Raw genomic sequence first — 24,494 nt, forward strand, 5'->3', positions numbered from 1 at the left:
TATGTGAGGAGGACTGTTCGTCACAGGAAATCGGACTCTCTGTTTGTCCTGTATGATCCCAAGAAAATTGGATGTCCTGCTTCTAAGGAGACAATCTCTCGCTGGATCATGTTCACTATCTAGCATGCGTATTCTACGGCAGGCTTGCTGTGTCCTACATCTGTTAAGGACCACTCTACTCGTAAGGTGGGTTCTTCCTGGGCGGCTGCCCGGGGTGTCTCGGCTTTACAACTGCCGAGTGGCTACTTTTTCGGGGTCGAACACGTTTGCAAAGTTCTACAAATTCGATACTTTGGCCTCTGAGGACCTTAAGTTTGGTCAATCAGTTCTGCAGGAGCCTCCGCGCTCTCCCTCCCATTCTGGGAGGTTTGGTACATCCCCATGGTAAATGTGGACCTTAGCATCCTCTAGGTCGCAACAGAAAATAGGATTTTAATTACCTACCGGTAAATCCTTTTCTCGTAGTCCGTAGAGGATGCTGGGCGCCCGCCCAGCGCTTCGTTTTCCTGCAGTGATTTTCTGGTTCAGTACAACTTTGTTTTTATTGCACGCATTGTTATTTGGTAAGTACTGTTTCAGCGGTTGCTGAGTTTCCAAGCTTGTTAGCTTGGTTTGCCTTCTGTGTGTGAGCTGGTATGAATCTCGCCACTGTCTGTGTTAAATCCTTCTCTCGAAGATGTCCGTCTTCTCGGGCACAGTTTCTACACTGAGTCTGGTCGGAGGGGCATAGAGGGAGGAGCCAGCCCACACTCTCAAACTCTTAAAGTGCCAATGGCTCTTAGTGGACCCGTCTATACCCCATGGTACTAATGTGGACCCCAGCATCCTCTATGGACTATGAGAAAAGGATTTACCGGTAGGTAATTAAAATCCTATTTTTGCACACGTGCAGTTGCAGAAGACAGGGAGATGGGGTGGTCGGTGTAATGTTGGTGGTTGGACGTTACAGTTACACAATAGTATCTACACTTCGCAAATGCCTGGGAGACCTCTCGTACACCTAAGAGAGCAGCAATTACATCTTCAAGTTGAGCGCATGCCTTCGTATTGCAAATTGGGTCATCAAGCCCACTTTGCTAAATACTTTGGGGTCACCGATGTGATGTCACGCTTAGCAAATCATTTACACGCGTGTCCTCAAGCCTCTTCTCTTCATTCCTCCACTTCACATCTCCCGGAGGTGAGTTGTGTAATGTAGGTAAGTGCCATTTACACTTTTGTACAGAGCGTGCCAAGATTTTTCTGCATTCCCTAAAACCCCAAGGAGCAGAGAGTAAGTGGGCACCTTGAAGTGCGCTTTGAGAATAAACGCCTTTTTTCAAATATATGAAACTATTGACTATTAGAGGAACAAGAGCGCCACCTTGAGACAGGCCATTGTCAGTGCGGGCAAATGAACTGGGGGGGAAAAACGTAACGTGAAAATATATGTTCCCGTAAATAAGTTCAAGCTTGTATGAAAGGACGGCAGTACAGTTGTACAGTATATAACGTAGTGTAGGATCACAGCATGCTTGTATATTTAAGATTAAAGAGATACTGTGACTACAAACAAGTAAAATCTCCTATATAATAGCCCAGAGTGACTGCGTGTATAACGTTGGCCGTGGCTAGGAGCTCTTATTGGGTTAGCTTCAGGTCTATCACACGCAGTCCACAGCTGATTGGGCGAGAAACGCCCTCCCACACAGGTTACATCCAATGGGAGGCTCTGCCCTTTGGCTGCTGTGTGTTCCCAGAGCAGGATTAACAATGGGGCTGATGGAGCTGCAGCTCCAGGCCCACACCCCAAAATAGGCCCACTGCACCTGCAGCAACATACCCTCCAACAATTTACACATAAACATTGATACAAATTCGGAAAGGGGGCGTGGCCACGGGTAAAGTTTCAATGGAAGTTTGGAGATCCAAAAATCGGTACAGACCATAAAAAAAGGTACTGTACCTGCCAAAAAGGTACAGCTGGAGGGTATGCCACTGCATCTGCAGCAAGTCTCTGCGCTGTAGATAGGTGAAAAAAAAATCCTTTTACTGCAGCGTCCTATGTCCTGCTGCCAGTCCGTCTGCCCCCTCCGGCATCAACAATCCCCACTTCCTAGCCGCGGCGCAGGTGGAACAAAAGCTGCTGCGGCCACCGGCATAGTTGTGTATGAAAGCGGCGCAGCGGAAGGCTTTCATAGCCCTCCCTGCACGCATACTCTCTGAACCCCGGAGCCTCCTCTGCGCATGATGTCACAGAAGTGCCTCCCCACCACAACCGCGCCCAGATCCCCGGAGGCCCTGACTCCGCAACACAGCACCTGGGCTGCCGGCCTGGAAGCCCCGAGATGGCTAATGTAACGGATAGAGTGGGTGATATCGCGGAGTGTAATGTCTGGACACTGAATCAATGTAAAAGGTGACAGTGCAGTGCAGTGCAGTGGTTGTGCAGTGTCACTGACACTGCACAGCACTCTCACCTTTTACACTGATTCAGCGAGTCAGTCAGTTCTGCCAGCCAGTCACTATTGTTAGTGCCGGTGTCCCAACGCGCCGCATTACAGGGAAGTAGATGCACTAAATAAACTACAGCTCCCAGCAGCCCTTAGTGCCGAAGCATTCCAGTGCTAAGGCCTGCTGGGAACTGTAGTTTATTGAGTGCATCTTCTTCCCTGTAATGCGGCGCGTTGGGACACCAGCGCTAACAATAGTGACTGGCTGCTTGGCTGCTGTGCGAGTCTCCGGGAGAGCCACTGCCAAAGGGAGGACAGCAGCTTAGCTGCTTCCAGGAGGAGAAGCAGGAGAAGTATTACCCGCCCCTCTCCCACTCGCAGTATCTCCGGGCCCCATTTGCGGCACCCCCACGTGCCTCCCTTACCACCCGCGGTGGCTCAAGACCCCCTACCCCACCCGCGGCACCACCGCACCCGCCCCTCCCACACCCGCAGCAACCCCGCAACCACTCCTCCCCCACCCGCGGTTGCTCCAGACCCCCACCCATGGCACCCATGCACCCACCCCACCTGCGGTACCACCGCACCAGCCCCACCAACGGCACCCCCGCAACCGCCCCTTCCCCCACCAGCAGCACCCCTGGACCCCATCCATGTCTCCCCTGCACCCGCCACTCCCCCAACCACAGCACCTACTAGGTGATTCATCAGGCCTTGCGCCGTTGCAAGGGGCTATGACCCTTTAACCATTGCACGCCTTTTGTCTGTGCAATATTTAACCACTCACACAATTATGATTGGAGGTAATACTCCATATAATACAAATATTGCACGCCAGAAGGGCGTTCAAGGGTTAAGGGGGCGTAGCCCCTCACAACGGTGTGAAGAGTGCAGTAGGGCGCGATGAATCACCTAGTTGTTTAATAAAAATCCATGTTAGAGGTTTTATTTTTTATATAATAGTAAGAATTGGGGCTCTGCTGTCTGGCATGTTTACCCACTTGCCTGGCACGGTCACATCACATGCCGCCACGTCAAGAAAGGCTATACCTGACACAGTGATGCTCTTGTCTACTCTCCCTTAACCAGCATGAAGCTCAGCAGTCCCCCACGCCCCCAGAAGAGTGGGCACCCCTCCACATCCCGTCCACTTCCTAGTGAAGTGGGCAGAATGGGGAAAATAATATCGGGTCCACGAGGAAGGCGTAGGTCCTAGTGATGTGATTGTGTGATAATTGCGTCATTTGGCCCCTCCCCCTATTCTAATATTTGCAATTTGCATAATTTGACAAATAAGAAGTGGGGCCTAATGACACGACTAGACTGGCACGGCCCCCATCACCGCCCACCTGCATCTTCTCTCTGGGCTCCTCCCGGAGAGAAAACTACAAAACCACTAGCGGCTGCTGGAAGATAATCTACCGGCAACCACTGGGCTCACATTGCCTGGCCAGCCCTCTCGACCCGTGACTCCTCCAGTCTCACCCTTTTTCTCCCCGGGAGGCATTTCTCTTTTTGTTAAGTGAATTCCATTGATTCGGATTGACAAATGAACTGGCCAGCCATCTTGGATGGCGGTCATTAGTTCGACATGAGTTAGGTCGACATACATTGGCTCCACCACGTTTGGATCGACATGCATTAGGTCGACGTGATCACTAGGTCGACATGGTCATTAGGTCGAAGTGTACTAGGTCGACATGGAAGAAGATCGACATGAGTTTTTCACAATTTTTCTCATATTTAACGATCCACGTGGACTACAAGTGGGAACGGTAACCTGTGCTGAGTGCAGCGGTAGCGGAGCGAGACACCGTGTCCGAAGCATGGCGAGCCATGCGAGGGGTCAAGGTGCACTAATTGGGGTTCCCCGTCACTTTTCGTGACGACACCCAAAAAAAAAGAAAAAAACTAATTTTTCCATGTCGACCTAATGAACCACACCCAGCAATCTTACCTTACACGAAAATTTATTTTTTACCCATTAACCTTTTTATTTCCCCTACATACGACATGAACGCCTAATACCCGATCATCAAAAAATGCAATTGTAGATTAGATGTAAATCTGTATATTCTAGATGTATCCAGGGACGTTGCTAGGCTCTGTGTTCCGGGATCCAGCTCTTAAGTCTCGAGTGTATTCATAATTATTTAGTTGATATGTAGCAATGTATTTATGTTACATTGCTGGATGATTCCAATAACAAAATAGCTTAAAATACAAAGAAATATGTCTTACTATAATCACCTGTAATATTATAGCTGTGTGGGTACAGACCCGTTGTGATTATATAAGAGACACTATTAAACAGCATATTACTAATGTAGTTAAAATCTGTACGGATGGTGTAATGGTTAGCATTACTGTCTCACAGCACTGAGGTCATGGGTTCGATTCCCACCATGGCCCAACTGTGTGGTGTTTGTATATTCTCCCCGTACTTGTGTGGGTTTCCTCCGGGTACTCCGGTTTCCTACCACAATCCAAAAATACACTGGCAGGTTAATTGGATCCCAACAAAAAAAATTAACCCTAGCGTGAATGTGTCTGTGTGTACATGTGGTAGGGAATATAGATTGTAAGCTCCACTGGGGCAGGGACTGATGTGAATGGCCAAATATTCTCTGGAAAACGCTGCGGAATATGTGTGCGCTATATAAATAACTGGTAATAAAATAGAACGATACGTATGAAGAATCGTTTCTCATTCTGTAGGCGGAATACACTTTATCTGTCAGTATATTATTATAGTTCTGCTTTTGCTTCTTGTTGGGTATTGGGCCTAATTCAGACGATCAGCTCCTAACTGCGCATGCCCCCGCGCCGCAGTGCGCCAGCGCATGCCAGACAGCCGACGGCCGTCTCAGCCCTTCGATCGCCTCTGCCCGATTGACAGGCAGAGGCGTTCGCTGGGCAGGAGGGGGCGGCCCGTCAGCGTTTGGCTGCCGTTTTAGGGGCGTGGTCCGGGCAACGCAGGAGCTGCGCTGGTAGGGAGTTACTCTTCAAGTACAAAAGCATCGCCGCTGTGCGATGCTTTTGTACTTGTGCGGCAGGGTAAGGTCTGACATGTGGGGTGGACTAGCCCTGTGCTGGGCATCCCCCCGCATGTCAGGGTGGCTGATCGTAGATGTGCCAAATTTATCACACCTACGAACAGGTCTGAATTAGGCCCATTGTACGCTGCTCAGGTCCTTTGAGCATCTGGCAATGTCTCTGGCTATAGGACCCCAGCTATCAGTGTACAACTATTCTAGGACCCCAGCTGTCAGTGTAGAACTGTTCTATGACTCCAAGTGCCAGTGTACCACTGTTCTAGAACCAGAAGTTTCAGTGTACAACTGTTCTAGAACCCCTGCTATCAGTGTACAAATGTTCTAGGACCCCAGCTATCAGTGCACAACTGTTCTAGGACCCCAGCTATCAGTGCACAACTGTTCTAGAACCCCAGTTATCAGTGTACAAATGTTTTAGGACCCCAGCTATCAGTGCACAACTGTTCTAGAACCCCAGCTATCAGTGCACAACTGTTCTATGACCCCTGCTATCAGTGTACAACTATTCTAGGACCCCAGCTGTCAGTGTAGAACTGTCCTAGGACTCCAATGCCAGTGTACCACTGTTCTAGAACCAGAAGTTTCAGTGTACAACTGTTCTAGGACCCCAGCTATCAGTGCACAACTGTTCTAAAACCCCAGCTATCAGTGTACAAATGTTCTAGGACCCCTGCTATCAGTGCACAACTGTTCTAGAACCCCAGCTATCAGTGCACAACTGTTCTAGAACCCCAGTTAGCAGTTTTACAAATGTTCTAGGACCCCAGCTATCAGTGCACAACTGTTCTAGAATCCCAGTTATCAGTGTACAAATGTTTTAGGACCCCAGCTATCAGTGCACAACTGTTCTAGAACCCCAGCTATCAGTGCACAACTGTTCTATGACCCCTGCTATCAGTGTAGAACTATTCTAGGACCCCAGCTGTCAGTGTAGAACTGTCCTAGGACTCCAATGCCAGTGTACCACTGTTCTAGAACCAGAAGTTTCAGTGTACAACTGTTCTAGGACCCCAGCTATCAGTGCACAACTGTTCTAGAACCCCAGCTATCAGTGTACAAATGTTCTAGGACCCCTGCTATCAGTGCACAACTGTTCTAGAACCCCAGCTATCAGTGTGCAAATGTTCTAGAACCCCAGCTATCAGTGTGCAAATGTTCTAGGATCCCAAGTGTCAGGGTGTAACTGTTCTAGGACCCCAAGTGCCAGTGTACAACTGTTCTATAATCCCAGGTGTCAGTGTAGAACTATTCTAGGACCACAAGTGTCTGTGTACCAGAAGTTTCAGTGTACAACTGTTCTAGAACCCCTGCTATCAGCGCACAACTGTTCTAGGACCCCAGCTATCAGTGTGCAAATGTTCTAGGACTCCAAGTGCCAGTGTACAAATGTTCTAGGACCCCAGCTGTCAGTGACAACTGTTCTAGGGCCCCAAGCAGCAGTGTACAACTATTCTAGGACCCAAAGTGTCAGTGTACCACTGTTCTAGGACCCCAGCTAACAGTGTGCAAATGTTCTAGGACTCCAAGTGCCAGTGTACAAATGTTCTAGGACCCCAGCTGTCAGTGTACAACTGTTCTAGGACCCCGAATGTCAGTGTAGAACTATCCTGGGACCCCAAGTGCCATTGTACCACTGTTCCAGGACCAGAAGTTTCAGTGTACATCTGTTCTAGAACCACAGCTGGCAATGTGCAACTGTTCTAGGACCCCAAGTGGTCCTAGAACACTACAGTCCTACAGTCGGTATACTTCCTGGGCCTGTGGCCAAGGTTAGGGGAGCCCAGCCTCCTTTCCAAGGGTATGTATTTTCCTTTTATGATTTACTCTACTCTTAAACTTTAATTTTCATTTTATTATTTTGGTTGTGGGGTGAGTTATTTGCTTATATTTACTTTCAGATATTTGACTGGTTTTGTTTATCACTTTGACCATAAATAATTTTGATTTTGGTCCTGGACCAGCAACCCGAGGCACCCCTGCAAGAGACTCATGCACCCCAGGGTGCCTAGGCATACAGTTTGGGAACCGCTGACCTATGTGATCTATTCATTTATTTTTATTTTATTTAATTTTTTTCATTTTTGCTATATCACATTACATTCAAATCACTAATTGTTTCACATTACTCTGTACCATAAGTAACAAACAAGGTGGGGGTTTAATCATGAGACTCAGGCTGGCCCTTAGCAAGTGACAACATGACTGCAGTGCACAGAATAATGACTTATCCGTACAATATGTAAGACGCAGGCAATGCTTAATATAAATAAATATATTTATTAAATACACCAGATATAAAGATAAAAAAAACAACATATTATCTCTAGAACTCTCTATAGTATATTCTCTAAACATCACAATAGTTTACACTCCACTCACACACTCCACACTCTCTTGCATTGCTTGTTGTGCTGATGCTGCACTGTACTCATTCATACTACCCGTGAGTTTCCTTGTTCACCCCTCCCCCCAGTAGTCTATCAAGTCTCTCCACCCCACAGAACATAAGGGCTTTGGCTCAGGTGACTCCCGCTGACAGTGGTCAAAGGTGGAAGAGGCGAGGTACTGCTTGTTGGCACTAGATGGCGCTAGTTTCAGGGCTCCATGACTTGTCCCATAAACAGCAACGTACCTAAAAGAAAGAATTAGAAGTCATGAGTGTGTGACAGCTTTGTGCACTACAATGAAGTACTGCGGTTGTGTCTTTATTTGTGAAGTCAACTTTTTATTCATGTATACTATCTGTGGCGTTAAATATGTATTGAGTTATTGCTGGAAGGCACATGCTTATCTAAAGGGTACCTGTCACCAAAGCACAATTTGTGGTGGCAGAAGTATTGTAGACTAGGAACTAATGACATCACTGAGGCATGAGGTATCTTAAGGCTTGATGTCACTAGTTCCTGGTAAACTGATTGGCTGCATTGACTTGTTGACATTGTTTGCAGTTGATGGGGAAAACTCTGAGGGACAGGTCCCCAAGGGGCAGATGTATTAAGCCTGGAGAAGTGATAACGTGGAAGGTGATAATGCACCAGCCAATCAGCTCCTAACTGTTAAATTAGAGGCTGGATTTGAAAAATGTCAGTTAGGAGCTGATTAGCTGGTGCGTTATCACCTTCCACTTTATCACTTATCCAGGCTTAGTACATCTGAGTGTTTTAATGGCAAGCTTGTGCCTCAGTATGCAGTGACTATGTTATATTTAGGGTGTGTGACGTGTTAGGGTGTGTGTGTGTACGCGAGAGAGATCTCACCTGTTGGATTGTGCCTGATAAGGAACAAAAATGGACGATCCATGATGACCTCAAGAGGGGACATTCGGGCCAGGAAAATGGCAGCTGCAAGGACAATATAGGAGTGAGCACAAATGTTTTAACCCTAATCTGTATGTTATTGTAATCTACACAGATTGCACAGTTATAATTATCCCACACAACTTCGCTTTACTGTGGCTTAATAGGTCCCCATCTAAGTAACATCTAGGAATACAATTTATGCAAGGCTTCTAGGGTTTGCTGTCTTGGACAATCTCCATTTGTCCAAATAAATTTGGATCAGTCGGTTTGCTTATCCCATGCTATGTTCTGCAATTCATATAACCTTATCATTTCTTAGCTATACCCTCAATTATTCAAGTGCCCCTCATCTCTCTTATATTCCTGACTTCTGCTGTCCCAAACTGAGATAGTCTTCAATTCCTGGAAGGGTCGGTCTCTCACCTGTTGCTGCTGATGCCCTTGTTCCGCTCTCCGTTACCTCCACCTTGATTTTCTGGAATGCTTCTGACACATACAGCGGCCTTTCATCTAAAACAAACGGTTACATTGTTAGAATGAGACCAAGCCACCATCCAACCCTCCTAGTAGATGCCTACTGTGTTCTTGGCCACTGGGTCGGGTACAGGATGCTGGCGGTCGTGATCCCGGCAGCCAGAATATCAACGCCTGGATCCCGGTGGCCAGAATGCCGGTGGGGGGGGGGTGGTGGGGGGGGGGGCGAGCGCAACGAAGCCCCTTGCGAGGATCTTGACTACATACTAAGTGTATGCTTAATTTTACGTTTGAACTACTCACAGGATAGCCGTCTAAAGTCAGCTGTCTCTTCTGAGAAAATGTCCGTGATGCCAAGACGCTCAAGTGGACTCTTCAGATTCACTTCACTCACCAGAGAGAACCTGGGGGACACCAGAGAGATAAGTATGTCAGAATACGCTTGCCACCCTCCTGGAGAATGTTACGTGGACAGAAGTTTAATGGAATCATGCTATGGCATCATGGGAAGGCGTTGTCCTTACTTGGGCAATACAAGGAGGCGAGTTGAGCGCTTCATGCTGGTTTTCCATTGTTGGATGAGCTCAGGAGTCAGGATATCAGTGATGGTGGACAAGGGAACCCCTTTCTCGTATGGAGCCGCTATCAACATGCTGAATTCCTCCCCTTCATACGGTAACTCAATGACATCATAGAACTCTCCCTCTGGTGTTTCACATTCGCCTGGGAAAAGAATGACCATGAGCATGATTACCCAGCAATTAGCTGATTCCAATTAACTGGCAACCTTATTTAATGAGCACGCTGTTGCATTGTTCACACCTCCTTGTATGAGATAAGTAGACACTTACTGTAGTTGTACTTGGCAGTATTGGCCATCATCGGTGCTTGCACCTGAGACCCATCTGAACGGTAGAATGGCCTCTTGTGGGTGGCTTTCTCTGGGAATGGGATGGCCCATTTTCCATTAAAATGCACGGCACTGAGTAGAACCAGTCTGGTGAGTGGAGGAATGGAGTTACTTCCCAACAAGTCCTGGATCATCCCTAGAAGATAGGCAAAGAAGACAAAAGTCACAATGACGTAATGGAGCAGAAGGAAGCAGAGAGTAGTAAACAACCAACACCAATGGGGGAAGATAAAGTGGAGAAAGATAAAAATACCAGCCAATCAGTTTCTGTCATTTTTCAAAAACAGCCTGTAACATGGCAGTTAGGAGCTGGTTGGTTGGTTCTTTGTCTCCACTTTATCTCTCCCAGCTTTGATAAACTCCCCCAGTATAATCTTATTTTGACCCCACCTAAACTTAGGTTGGCTCCAACTGCTCCCATGCTTACCATCTGTTTGGTTTTCCACCCATTGGTTCAGGATGTCCCTGGCCTGTGATGGGTCGGTGAAGTTGACTTGGGTCACATGGCGCTGGAAAGTAGAGTGAAATCTTTGCAGGAAGCCGGGGGTTATACTAAGGTCCCTTTGCACAAACATCCCATCTGCGACGTGTATAGATGTTGCGTCACCTAAGATGGCCTCTCTAAGTCTCCGGAGCATTGAAGACACCCTCCGCTCTGAGGGTACAAGAGTACAACCGTTAGTGGAAGATTTACACCCAATTCCCCCCAACGCAATCTAGAATTAGCAGGGTATAATTACTAAAGGTCAATTTATATAAATTTCAGATTGATTCAAATCGAGCTTAATCGATGTTGGGCTTCCAGAGGGCTAAAACACACATTTACTAACATGATTTTTTATATTACTTTCTAAATTTTAATAAATACAGTATGTGGTTTAGCACTGGAAACCCAAGATCGATTTTAATCAATCTGAATCTGTACGGGGAATCAACGAATTCCTTATCTTGTAAGATAATTCTGCTTTTTATAAACCGGCTTAATGAATTCTGTCATAAGACAAGCCGAAACAAATTATAGTCGAGTAAATTACCATCAATATGACGCTATAATAATGCACATATTATGGCAGGAGTAAGAATTACTGACACGACAAAACAAACTTAAAAAAATAATAATAATTTGTTTCATTAATGTTACCAGCAAAAAGCAGAAAAATATCTTCGAAATAAACAAAACCACAAACAACTCGGCATCACTTTTGTCATTGTTTTAAAAATAATTTTTAAGGAGTTTCCCACTAATGTCAATTCATTATCCAAGAATGCTTTGCAATGTTAGTACGTCAGTGCAAGCCCCCTACAGCACCGTCACCATTCTCTGTATTGCGCTACATCTAGTTGGGAGCTTTGGTGGTCACCTTGAGTGCTGATTGGTTAAGTAAAGCAAATGGGGGGGTCAAAATGAAAGTGTTTACAAATTTGCCCTCCCAAGGGTCAGATGTGTGCAATCATTTATTGTCTGTAAATTCCACCGATATAATACAACAATTCCTACTGTCCACCAACAGCTCATATACAGATGGAGCCTCGGTCATCTAGCCTTCCCTGCTGCACCTAGGTGCACCAAGTCTTATTAGCATAAGCCTTTCATCTATTGTTCTCAGCTGCAATATAATACAGAGAGAACAATACAGCAGGGGCTTAAATCATTACAGCAGGGGATTAAGTCTGACTGCCCTGGCTCAGTTAAGGGATAGATGAGCAGGGCTCCATCTGTATACTGCTACCAGGGCACATTTTTGGCAATGGCTGACCCTACGATACTCAGCGTAACCGCCCACGATTTTATCCCTCTTACCGGAATATCCGTAATTCAGGCTTTGGCGCAGTTGTTCCAACGACCTCCCCGCCGCCCCAGACTGCAGTATGTTCAGAGCAGAGGACGCCCCATAGGGCGAGAAGCCCAAATTCTTTTCTTTGTGTTCCTGCAGGACCTCCCGGAACAAACGCACCCCAAAGCTAGCGTCTCTGCGGGCCACGTGTTCCAGGGACATTGGACCGATGGCTGCGGCAGTGCAGGAGATCAGAGAGAGTACCAACAGCCTGTGGACAGAAGAACAAAAAGTTGGCACCTACTGAATGGACTCCCTGTATATAAGAACGTGCACATAGAGGGGGAGACGCATCATACCTTGGAGAGAGAGAAAGTGGAGCGAGATAAAGTATCAAGCAAACAGCAATTAGGAGCTGATTGGTTGGTAGTTTATCACCCTATGCTGCATCTCTCTCCAGGGTATGATATACTGCAGGGAAGCACAGTATGCCACTTTATGCAGAGCTGGAACCTACATCCCAGCCCTGATCCGGATACTTACCTCATATTGCAGACCATTTTTCTGTAATAGAATGTAGGTAGTAGACTCCTGGGCAGTATAACTACAGTGTGATCTCAGGCGTCTCCAGCTGCTGTGTGTTAAGAGTCTGCCCCAGCCCTGAATTTATACATACTCACCCTCCTGCCACCCCCGGGGGGTGTTTCCCAATAACATGAGGAAGCCTGGTGTTCTGTCTACATTCCCAGATGTGAATAATAACTGCAGTCTCCTCTGTGTGTGTACGATTGCTCACTCACCCCTATTTAGGAATCTGTCAGTAAGTGTGACATCACTGGAATAAGTGTGTAGCTAGACAGTTATTATATCACCGTATACACTAGTATACCACTGTTTGTTTACTGGGAGACGCCGGGCAGGATATCAATAAACTAAATCCAGTACTGTGCATTGTAGAGAATAAAACACGGCTTTAATGACTAAGCTATGTATAAAAAGATTTAAAAATAAAATAAAAAAATAAACTTATTCGAATTCCAACTTTCTTCTTTAATGTAATACACTCTGCGTAACCTCTGACCTTACTCAGCAATAAGTAAACTTGGTTTATAAATTGGCAGTGCTGCCGCTGGGGTTACCCTGGTATAGGGTTGCCACCCATAAGTCGGCATCATCGCACAGTGGCGCACCCAGGGGGGGGGGTTCCGAGCACCCAGAAATCCCCCCTCCACATGAGTATTATTAATGGCTGTCTAGCATCCTCTGCAGCCTGCTGTCTTCCTGGTGGCACGTTAGTGCTTAATAAAAGTCTACTTTATTTTAATTATAGTACATATATATCCATGTGCATACATATATACACATGTATATACGTACATATAAACACACACACATATGATATATATACATGTGTATATATATATATGTATGCATGTTTAATATGCTACGTATATGTGTATATGTATATATATATATATGTGTGTATATATGATATATATGTGTAGATATGTATATATTTATTATTTATATATATATATATATATATATATATATACACACAGACACACTAGTTTTACGGACCCAGTATATAATGGGTCACCTCAGTTCCCACCCCCGTGATTGGCTCCACCCAGTTCTGGAAAAACCCCCATGCAAATCCTGCGTTTGCCACTGTCGCAGATTCCAAACTAAAATGCTACGTCCCGTTTTGATTCAATACAGGATGCAGTTTGCCCAGTATTAGGTCTGAGGAGCTGAGCAGTGTAGTTTTATTTGTGCTGTGCCGCCAGAGGGCCCGGGTACTGAGGGGGTGTGGCCAGATCTAGTGAGGCATGGCCACACCCACTCAAAATAAAAACCTAGCGTTGCCAGCGCCATCAAGCAGCAGCTGCGGCTGCGTAGAGGACATTGGTGGCTGCAACCTCAGCAGTTGTCCACTGGACCGCTCCAACAAGCCCGGGCCCTGGTAATTGGTACTTGCTTTCCCCCCTTTTGGTGGCCCAGCCTCTAGTGACTGTGTGGGGTGGAGCTCCGAGTCCAGGCAGCCTCTGCACACATTTGGAAAATTCTGAAATTTGTCCTTCAACCTTATTTCACAAGGTTACTTTTTGATACGTTTCATTAAATGCGTGAGGGGGCTCTTTATTGCAGTGGTAAGAAAATTGTTTGAAATCTGACAATGAAATGGTAGCCCTACCGCGGTTTTGGCCACTCCCCTGAACACGCCTCCTGGTCACACCCCCTGTGCTGGTATCTGAAATGGAAAAGGTGGTATCCCTAGCAGGGAAGCAAGGTCAGAACCCTGCTACTCTATTCACCTAGATTATCATGTCTCCTAGGAAGTTGTGTAAGTTTAATGAGTAAATATGTACTTTTTTAAGTTCGGTCCATATTTCACTTGGGTTTATTGATCAAGAATCCTCGGGTCAGGAGAGTTTCTATCACCGCTCATCAAGGCAATATAGAATCTTATTTTTGAATGAGCTCCCCAGAGACGCTGGGTGGCACTGGTTGGAGTCGTTTCACCATCTCCCAGGCCAGTTAGTTGTCAAAGAGCTTATGCTCCCACGCCATGCACACTGGACTCCGACTACCAGTTCCATTCTCCATTAACAAAACAACAGCAAAAATCAAATAAACTTTACTATGTAAAAAAAAAAAAAGGAGAGAAAATAGCAAAAAAAAAACATTTTTTAAAAGGAAAAATATATGCCTTACAGTATTTATTAATAAAGCATTTTTTGTCCTAGGGGCACTCCTCGTCCCCCACCCCCATCCCAAGGTTAATGTCATCCTCAGATATCATTAGCAATCAGCGGAAAAACAGGTTTCCATGGATAAGCATTGCGTAATGCCCCGTAAAGGCTACATCCTGCTATAGCAGGTGATGGTCTTCCCCAACAGGGTGGCTTTGGTAAATGCGCAAAAGCCCTAAAACCTGCGATTTTGAGCCCTTGATAAATTGACCCCTTAAGTCTATTTTTTCTCGTATGTTCATTTATTACAAAGTGGGAGTATTCTTTAATATCATTAATAGGTTATAGTGAAATAGTGCCCCCTGTGACTAAATGATTATGAATAGTTACAACTTGTCACCTACACCCACGAGGAAAGCAGCCATTTTGTTGTCTGACATAATGACGAGTCATCATAAGAATGCAGACTAACGATTGGCTAGAAACTAGTGACACCACTTCAGATTTTTTTTAATGTTGATTTTCTAAAGAGTTGTTAAAAGCTATTAGTAAATATTAGTATACTTTTTTTTCCTTTTAGAAATTATATCTGTATTTTTATTTTACATATTTGTTTGCATTATGCTTTTACAACACTTTCAGTTATGTATGTTCTTTGCTAGGTGTTTTTTTGCACCCCCTGGTGGGCTATATTGTAATTGCAAAGAGTAATTGTGGGACCTGAACTACAATTAATTCTTAAGGGGCCTTTTCTTGACCATCCTGGAGGCTCAACTAATATTCAAATGCTTCTTAATAAGTTACTAGGAACCACTGACATCACTGAGGCCAACAGTGGTGAGACCAGTGCCACCACCCAAGGAGCAGGGTTCAAGGGGGTGCTGCTGCCATGCCTATTCTGCGGGTACTTGAAGACACGGCAGGTGCTCTAAAAATGTGCCAGCCATCCTCAACTTGCACCCAGCTTCCGGGTCCTGTCTCCCTATTCCCTGCAGCGCACGGGACATCATGATGCCAGATTGCCAACAGTAAAAAGAAGACAGAAACTGGATTCTCTTTGAAGTCTGCCTCTACCTAATCGTATATTAGCTTTGCAACTACTGTAGGTCGTGTCTGGGAAAAATGGCACCTGGGGCAGTATCCTCACCGTGCTTATATCTGCTATGCCCTGAATACGCTTCTCCTTATAAATAATTATTTACGTGTTTGGCACGCCGCTCAGATACCTGGCATATGGCTTTTGCATTATTCAGAATCAGCAGCAAGTTTGCATTAGGAATTACAAGAGGTGGGAAGAGGGGATGGAAGAAAGAATAAAAGAGAAATTGGAAACGGCTGACAAATTAGGGATGACGGGTTCCGGAAGAAGAGCTGGAACAAGAGTAAATTCTTTGTGGGTGATGAGACAATGCAGGAGAAATGGGAAGAGGTTGGATGAGGGAAGGAGGGGGGGGATTTGAGGAAAACAGCAACAAGGGGAATTGTCTGATGTATGCAAAGTTGCAGCCGTAGCTACCGAGTGTTTCTAAATTCCAGGGATAGTCCCAGCAGTTTTCCTGGAAATGTACAGATGTGGACAACTTTGTTGGTATTCTTCTTCAATGAAAAAAGAAGAACCCATGTTTTTCACTGAAATAACTTCGAAGTGACAAAAGGAATTGGCATCCACTATTTTTTATTCCATATTTAATAAAAATCAGACTTTGTATTTTGTATTCAACAGAATATGTTAAATAATAAAACAATGAAAATGGGGTGGACAGAAATGATGGGACCCTTAACTTAATATTTTGCTGCAGAACCTTTAGAGGCCATCACAGCAATCAATGATTTCTGTAGCTTCTCCGTGACACTTCTGCACCTGTCACCAGGTAGTAGGACCATTCCTCCTTGGCAAGCTGCCCCAGCTGTCTCAGGTGTGATGGGTGCCTTCTCCAGACTGCATGCATCAGCACTCTCCATAGATGTTCCATAGGATTCAGATGAGAACTTATTGAAGGCCACTTCAGAACAGTATATTGTTCTGTTCTTATCCATTCTTGAGCGCTTTTAGCTGTGTGATTTGGGTCATTATCCTGTTGGAAGTCGCATGACCTGAGACAGAGCTTGGTGTATGACCTGTGACATGAAACTGTCCACAACCTCACCTTTGTAGCAGAGTTTGGCTGTTCCTCACCCAGTTTTAAACCTCCTACACAGCTGTTTCTGTTTCAGTTATTGACTGTGTTTCAAACTACATATGAAAATGATGATCATTATCACCTGTTTGGTATCATACACCTGACTATAATCGTACAAAATCCCTGACTTTGTGCAAGTGTACCTAGAAGATTTGATGCTGTTTTGAAGGCTAAGGGTGGTCACACCAAATATTGATTTTATTTAGATTTTTCTTCTGTTCATTCACTTTGCATTTTGTTAATTGATAAAAATAAACTATTAATACTTCTGATTTTGAAAGCATTCTTACATTGCGGCATTTTTTCCAAACCTGCCTAAATATATATATATATATATATATATATATATATATATATATTTATAAAAAATTTATTACACCCATCCCCTGTTGGCATTATAAAAGTTGGGATGCGGCTGCCACGGTCAGTCATGTGACCAACAGCATTCCAATGCCGGGATCACATATTACACTGTTTACACGTTGCCGTTTGTGATGCGCTGAAGAGTCTGAAAGAAATTATTTTAAAATTATTGACAGCTAAATGCAGCTTTTTAGGAAGTCTACTCATTAAATGTGTCCTGGGAGATAGGTCTGATATTCTTTTAATAGTAATCCACGTCTGGCTATTTATGATGAGAGCGACTAAAACAGGGTTTTGTGGTGGGTAGGAAGCTGACTAATAGACACTAAGAGAGAACATAGAAGATCATGACCACATTCTCAGAGACTTGGATATAACTAAATGGAAAGTTTGGAAAGTGGTAGTGGGGGGGGGGGGAAGGGGGGGCACTTGAGTCAACGACTGTCACTCAGACAGGACTGTGAACCCCCAGCAAATGACAGTGCCTAATGGGGAATCTCTCCGAATCACCGCATTCATATTCTGAATCAGGCATAAAGAATCTGCATCATGCACAGCCTATGGTGTACTGACCATCTCTCTATGTGTCACCACGGCCAGTGTACTCAGTCTGTCCGTAGCCTTTCTTACTTGTTCTAGGTCTTGTAACTTTTCCTTTCATGGGATAATGAAATAGATTGATCTGTAAATATTTGCTGTGTATTCATTCACTTTTGCAAAGACTACTTTCCACCTGCACTGTAAGGGGCCCAGTCCCACCACTAATTAGCAATATCTGGAGGTAGTACTGAAAGTACCATTTTTTCCAGAAGAAACCCTTCATCCCAGAGCCCACATCACTTGTAGGGTCATGTAAAACCTATAAGCGCTCATTCAGCCATAAATTACCCTGAAACATCTTAGACGATCATTAGGTCAACCCCATGTGGTTGACATGCATTAGGTCGACAGGTATTAGGTCAAAAGGTTGATAGGGTCAAACGGTCGACACGTAAATGGTAGAAAGTGGGTAAGGTCAACATGGTCAAAGGGTTGACAGGTAAAGGGTAGACAGTGGGTCAGGTCAACAGGGTCAAAAGGTCATTATGACAATGGTCGACACAAAAAAGTCACAACTTTGTGTGTCGAGCATTGACATGTTGACCTTTTGTACTTGATGAACTTAAGCACTGTCTACCTTTTGACCATGTCAGTCTTTTGACCTTTTAACCTAATGCAGGTTGACCAACCTACTGTACTTACTGTTGACCTAGACACTGCCGACCTATACACACTGAATGTAGATAGACGTAATGTGCCTGATTCCGATGTGGTTGGATGTACTATCGCTGCTGCTTACAAGGGAGCAGCAGTGATAGCAGCAGGAGGAGTCACATATAAGTATATGGGGGGGGCTGGACTACACGCCCTGATTCTAAACATAATAAGAGGTGCTACCATGCTGAGACTGGTAGTGCCACACAGAAAAAAAAGAGACAATGCAGGTGCACACTCTAGGTACTAAGAAAACTGGCAATCAGAACAATTATAATAAACTCTGCAATGTAACAACATGGAGTAAAATCGAGGTTCTTAGCATAATTTTGGCCAAAAATACAAACATATGGACCCACTTACCAAGACCAGGTGACCTCATCAGGTGGGTCCCTAACATTTTTAAGGTTAAAGTTCAGAGTGCGGAACTTCCTGAGCCAGCACAAGCAAACACTCAAAGGCATCACGCTAGTAAGACATGACAATTTATGTGTTAGAAAGTGTTACATTAATAAGTAGCAGCTGAGTGCTAGAAGCATTACATAGGTCAGAAGTAGTAATTAAGGTGTTAACAAGTGTTACATAAGTAAAAAGCAATTTAAGTGCTTTAAAGTGTCACATAAGGTATTACAATAATGATGCCCCAAAGCAGCCTGGTCACACCATCAAAGGGGCCCCACACCCCCCGAACCCATTCCTAATACTGACATATTATATAAATGTATTCAGGATTTATGTAACACTCCGAGGTTGGTGGGTATGTCTAAGTGGTTGAGAGAGGTATCACAGGTGTTGGGTGGCTATGTGACAGACCTTTCCCCTGAAATATTCTTCCCCGTAACTTGTTTTGTAGTACCTTGCTTAGAGAGGTAGGATAGATTGATACAAAACAGGAGTGAGTCAGCAGTTCCAACAGGATGTCTTTTTATTGATCCGCAATGAACTCTGGACTGAGGATGATGATTGGTAATTGGCACAAAATATTAAATAATCACAAGAAGAATATGGCAATAAAATAAGATAAAGAGATTACAATTGACTACAGTTCACCTCAAATTGGATCATTCAAAAATGCAAAAGACAATAAATTGAATCACGAATATTGGCATATTACAATCACAAGCTATAATGTGGTGATGAGAAGAGTAATGAAAAACACACTTTCATAATAACAGTAGCTAAATTCCTAGCTTTCCCTAACCAAGTTGGAATAATCTTCACAAGCAAATAACGTTGGAGCTCTTTTTGAATCCTGTGGTGCCATTGCATTGCAATGGGAGAAAGGGCAAATATTGTATGTACACAAGTAATCCTGGGTTGTAAGAATGTCACTGTATCTCAGTATAATTCCAAAAAGGATGTAGCTAGCAAAGGGATTGTAATGTCTCTTGACAAATGTAGCTTACTTAGTAACCATACTAATGAAAAAACCAAGGACAGGTGGGAGGGGTGCAAGATCCTAGCTGAATCTTTGGGCGCAGCTACTGTGTGAAGATATGCTAATGCTTCAGGAGGTGTCTGAAGGAAAAAGATGCCTCCTGCCGGCATCTCAGATCTGGGTGCTGCATCCTGAAGATGCAGGATCAGATCAACATTGCGACCCGCCCCTGTTTTTTGGAAATGCAGACGGCATTTGCAGAAAGTCTCAGATGGCCATTCACCAATCCTCCACCTCTGAAATAGGTCCAGTATGTCATGTGATGGTACAATGAGGGGAGGAAGGGGGGGCAGAATGAGATGTGAATACATTGTATTTGATTTAACTTTTATTTTTATAGTGTGTTTAACTAAGAGCCGAGAGCCTGTTTTCATATTTACTTATTCCCTGTGTGTCCTGTTTTCAAGATAAAAACACTGTACTGGAGGGTGATGATCGACAACGCGATTCGCCTCTTCTAGTGGTGAGGCAATCATATAACCATGCCACACCCACCTCGGCAGTATATTGTAATGGGTGTGACAACAGCAGCTGCCGGGAAGTGTAAATTAACCCCCACCCCCTCCCAAGTCCACTCTGTGTACCTGGTGACTGTCCCGGGGGGTCAAACGGAAAGTTGCAATGGTCCTGATTCTTCCAATGGCCGCAATGTTCCGATGGTGCTGATCGATGTTCCGATGTTTGGGCGGGACTTTTTTCCAAATATAGTAAAAATATATGTATTTTTAAAAATAAAATCATTTTGGATAACATTAAATACATGTTCTTCACCTAATTCACTTATAAAAAAAACACCTGACAATTTCTAAGCGGTTTTTTTTTTTGGGGGGGGGGGGAATCTATCGGTTAAGTGGTTAAGATGCGGCTACATGATAATAAATCCTTTATCGGCGAGTGTGATACACTGTAAGTTACTTGTCTGCCGCCCCTACAATAGAATGCACTGACAGTGAGTGTCTCCCACTGGCTCCGCTCTCCCTGTCCCCCCTTCCGCCCCAGCGTCTTGCACACATATGGGATATTTCCTGTGGGTTTCTGTTTGTATCATCACCACAGCACAGGCTATAAATAGTTATGTCCAACCCTGGTCCACCTTGAGACAGCCAGGACAAGAATGTCTGGAAGCAGAAAATAGGGGAGACCGGGGGGAAATACATGTTACAATCTTAGTAAATGATCTCAATGTAATGTATTTATTGTCACTTACTGTAATTATTACCTGTACATTGTAATAATAACTCATCTCACTTACCTGCAGGAAATAGTGCCATCATCTTATACCTGGTGACAGGCTCATAGCTCCCTTCTGCCTGTGTCACCCTGCTGGGGGAGGGACAGGCTCATAGCTCCCTTCTGTCTGTGTCACTGTGTCACCCTGCAGGGGGAGGGACAGACTCATAGCTCCCTTCTGTCTGTGTCACAGTGTCACCCTGCTGGGGGAGGGACAGGCTCATAGCTCCCTTCTGCCTGTGTCACTGTGTCACCCTGCAGGGGGAGGGACAGGCTCATAGCTCCCTTCTGTCTGTGTTACTGTGTCACCCTGCAGGGGGAGGGACAGGCTCATAGCTCCCATCTGTCTGTGTCACTGTGTCACCCTGCAGGGGGAGGGACAGTCTCATAGCTCCCTTCTGTCTGTGTCACAGTGTCACCCTACAGGGGGAGGGGCAGGATCATAGCTCCCTTCTGTCTGTGTCACTGTCACCCTGCAGGGGGAGGGACGGGCTCATAGCTCCCTTCTGTCTGTATCACTGTGTCACCCTGCAGAGAGAGGGACAGGCTCATAGCTCCCTTCTGTCTGTGTCACCCTGCAGAGGGAGGGACAGGCTCATAGTTCCCTTCTGTCTGTGTCACTGTGTCACCCTGCAGGGGGAGGGACAGGCTCATAGCTCCCTACTGTTTGTGTCACTGTGTCACCCTGCAGGGGGAAGGACAGGCTCATAGCTCCCTTCCGTCTGTGTCACTGTGTCACCCTGCAGAGAGAGGGACAGGCTCATAGCTCCCTTCTGTCTGTGTCACTGTGTCACCCTGCAGGGGGAGGGACAGGCTCATAGCTCTCTTCTGTCTGTGTCACTGTGTCACCCTGCAGGGGGAGGGGCAGGCTCATAGCTCCCTACTGTCTGTGTCACCCTGCAGGGGGAGGGGCAGGCTCATAGCTCCCTTCTGTCTGTGTCACCCTGCAGGGGGAGGGACAGTCTCATAGCTCCCTTCTGTCTGTGTCACAGTGTCACCCTACAGGGGGAGGGGCAGGATCATAGCTCCCTTCTGTCTGTGTCACTGTCACCCTGCAGGGGGAGGGACGGGCTCATAGCTCCCTTCTGTCTGTATCACTGTGTCACCCTGCAGGGGGAGGGACAGGCTCATAGCTCCCTTCTGTCTGTGTCACCCTGCAGGGGGAGGGGCAGGCTCATAGCTCCCTTCTGTCTGTGTCACCCTGCAGGGGGAGGGGCAGGCTCATAGCTCCCTTCTGTCCTGTGTCACTGTGTCACCCTGCAGGGGGAGGGACAGGCTCACAGCTCCCTTCTGCCTGTGTCACTGTCACCCTGCAGGGGGAGGGACGGGCTCATAGCTCCCTTCTGTCTGTGTCACTGTGTCACCCTGCAGGGGGAGGGACAGGCTCATAGCTCCCTTCTGTCTGTGTCACCCTGCAGGGGGAGGGACGGGCTCATAGCTCCCTTCTGTCTGTGTCACTGTGTCACCCTGCAGGGGGAGGGACAGGCTCATAGCTCCCTTCTGTCTGTGTCACTGTGTCACCCTGCAGGGGGAGGGACAGGCTCATAGCTCCCTTCTGTCTGTGTCACTGTGTCACCCTGCAGGGGGAGGGACAGGCTCATAGCTCCCTTCTGTCTGTGTCACTGTGTCACCCTGCAGGGGGAGGGACAGGCTCATAGCTCCCTTCTGTCTGTGTCACTGTGTCACCCTGCAGGGGGAGGGACAGGCTCATAGCTCTCTTCTGTCTGTGTCACTGTGTCACCCTGCAGGGGGAGGGACGGGCTCATAGCTCCCATCTGTCTGTGTCACCCTGCAGGGGGAGGGACGGGCTCATAGCTCCCTTCTGTCTGTGTTACTGTGTCACCCTGCAGGGGGAGGGACGGGCTCATAGCTCCCATCTGTCTGTGTCACCCTGCAGGGGGAGGGACAGGCTCATACCTCCCTTCTGTCTGTGTCACTGTGTCAACCTGCAGGGGGAGGGACAGGCAAATACCTCCCTTCTGTCTGTGTTACTGTGTCACCCTGCAGGGGGAGGGACAGGCTCATAGCTCCCATCTGTCCATGTCACCCTGCAGGGGGAGGGACAGGCTCAAAGCTCCCTTCTGTCTGTGTCACTGCGTCACCCTGCAGGGGGAGGGACAGGCTCATAGCTCCCTTCTATCTGTGTCACTGCGTCACCCTGCAGGGGGAGGGACAGGCTCATAGTTCCGTTCTGTTTGTGTCACTGTGTCACCCTGCAGGGGGAGGGACAGGCTCATAGCTCCCTTCTGTCTGTGTCACTGTGTAACCCTGCAGGGAGAGGGACAGGCTCATAGCCTCTTCTGTCTGTGTCACTGTGTCACCCTGCAGGGGGATGGACAGGCTCATAGCTCCCTTCTGTCTGTGTCACTGTGTCACCCTGCAGGGGGAGGGACAGGCTCATAGCTCCCTTCTGTCTGTGTCACCCTGCAGGGGGAGGGACAGGCTCATAGCTCCCTTCTGTCTGTGTCACTGTGTCACCCTGCAGGGGGAGGGACAGGCTCATAGCTCCCTTCTATCTGTGTCACTGCGTCACCCTGCAGGGGAGGGACAGGCTCATAGCCTCTTCTGTCTGTGTCACTGTGTCTAATTGGTTTGCCTGGAGCAGGTCATTGCTCCCTTGTCCCTGATAAAGTTTTTGCATGAAGAAATTATTAATAACTAACATACTACCATTAGCACAGAGTTATACCAGGCATTACATAAACCCACTTCTGCATTAGTTATATATACAGAGACTACAGATGACTGAGGCATTGGGGGTCATTCCGAGTTGTTCGCTCGTTGCCGAATTTCGCTATGCTGCGATTTGTTGCTAAATGCGCATGCGCAAGGCTTGCAGGGCGCATGCGCTTAGTTATTTAACTAAAAACTTAGTAGATTTGCTGGTGTTCTTGCGGCGCTTTTCAGTCGCACTGCTGATCGGTGAATGATTGACAGGAGAGGGGCGTTTCTGGGTGGTAACTGAGTGTTTTCCGGGAGTGTGCTAAAAAACGCAGGCGTGTCAGGGAAAAACGCGGGAGTGTCTGGAGAAACGGGGGAGTGGCTGGCCGAACGCAGGGCATGTTTGTGACGTCAAACCAGGAACTAAACGGACTGAGCTGATCGCAATCCAGGAGTAGGTCTGGAGCTACTCAGAAACTGCAAAGAATTATTTAGTAGCAGTTCTGCTAATCTTTTGTTCGCTATTCTGCTAAGCTAAGATACACTCCCAGAGGGCGGCGGCCTAGCGTGTGAAATGCTGCTAAAAGCAGCTAGCGAGCGAACAACTCGGAATGAGGGCTATTGTGTGTTAGAGATGACATTTCCCCGCATCTACTATAATCATACATACCTACTTCCTGGCTCCTCTCTCCGGGAGAGAGGAGCCAGGTCAGCTCAGCAGGGGGG

General features: G+C 46.3%; 1 protein-coding gene across 1 annotated transcript; it reads right to left on the bottom strand.

Moving 5' to 3' along the window:
- Window positions 1–7,747: 7,747 nt before the first annotated feature.
- On the bottom strand, window positions 7,748–12,662 carry SERPINE1 (serpin family E member 1). The gene is made up of 9 exons (XM_063930162.1): window positions 12,490–12,662; window positions 11,973–12,217; window positions 10,599–10,826; window positions 10,113–10,307; window positions 9,786–9,984; window positions 9,565–9,665; window positions 9,211–9,297; window positions 8,746–8,829; window positions 7,748–8,120 (listed from the first exon to the last, which is right to left on the bottom strand). The coding sequence occupies exons 1-9, from the start codon at window positions 12,504–12,506 to the stop codon at window positions 8,083–8,085; spliced, it is 1,194 nt and encodes a 397-aa protein (XP_063786232.1). The 5' UTR covers window positions 12,507–12,662; the 3' UTR covers window positions 7,748–8,082.
- Window positions 12,663–24,494: the final 11,832 nt, after the last annotated feature.

Source organism: Pseudophryne corroboree, chromosome 6, assembly GCF_028390025.1.
Source record: "Pseudophryne corroboree isolate aPseCor3 chromosome 6, aPseCor3.hap2, whole genome shotgun sequence".
Taxonomy (NCBI): domain Eukaryota; kingdom Metazoa; phylum Chordata; class Amphibia; order Anura; family Myobatrachidae; genus Pseudophryne; species Pseudophryne corroboree.

Excerpts from the sequence above, each read along its gene's own strand:
- SERPINE1 (XM_063930162.1), bottom strand. Across the intron at positions 10,827-11,972 it reads CCTGAATTACGGATATTCCG|AGCGGAGGGTGTCTTCAATG; the intron begins GTAAGAGGGATA and ends TTGTACCCTCAG. Across the intron at positions 8,830-9,210 it reads AAGGGCATCAGCAGCAACAG|CTGCCATTTTCCTGGCCCGA; the intron begins GTGAGAGACCGA and ends TTGTCCTTGCAG.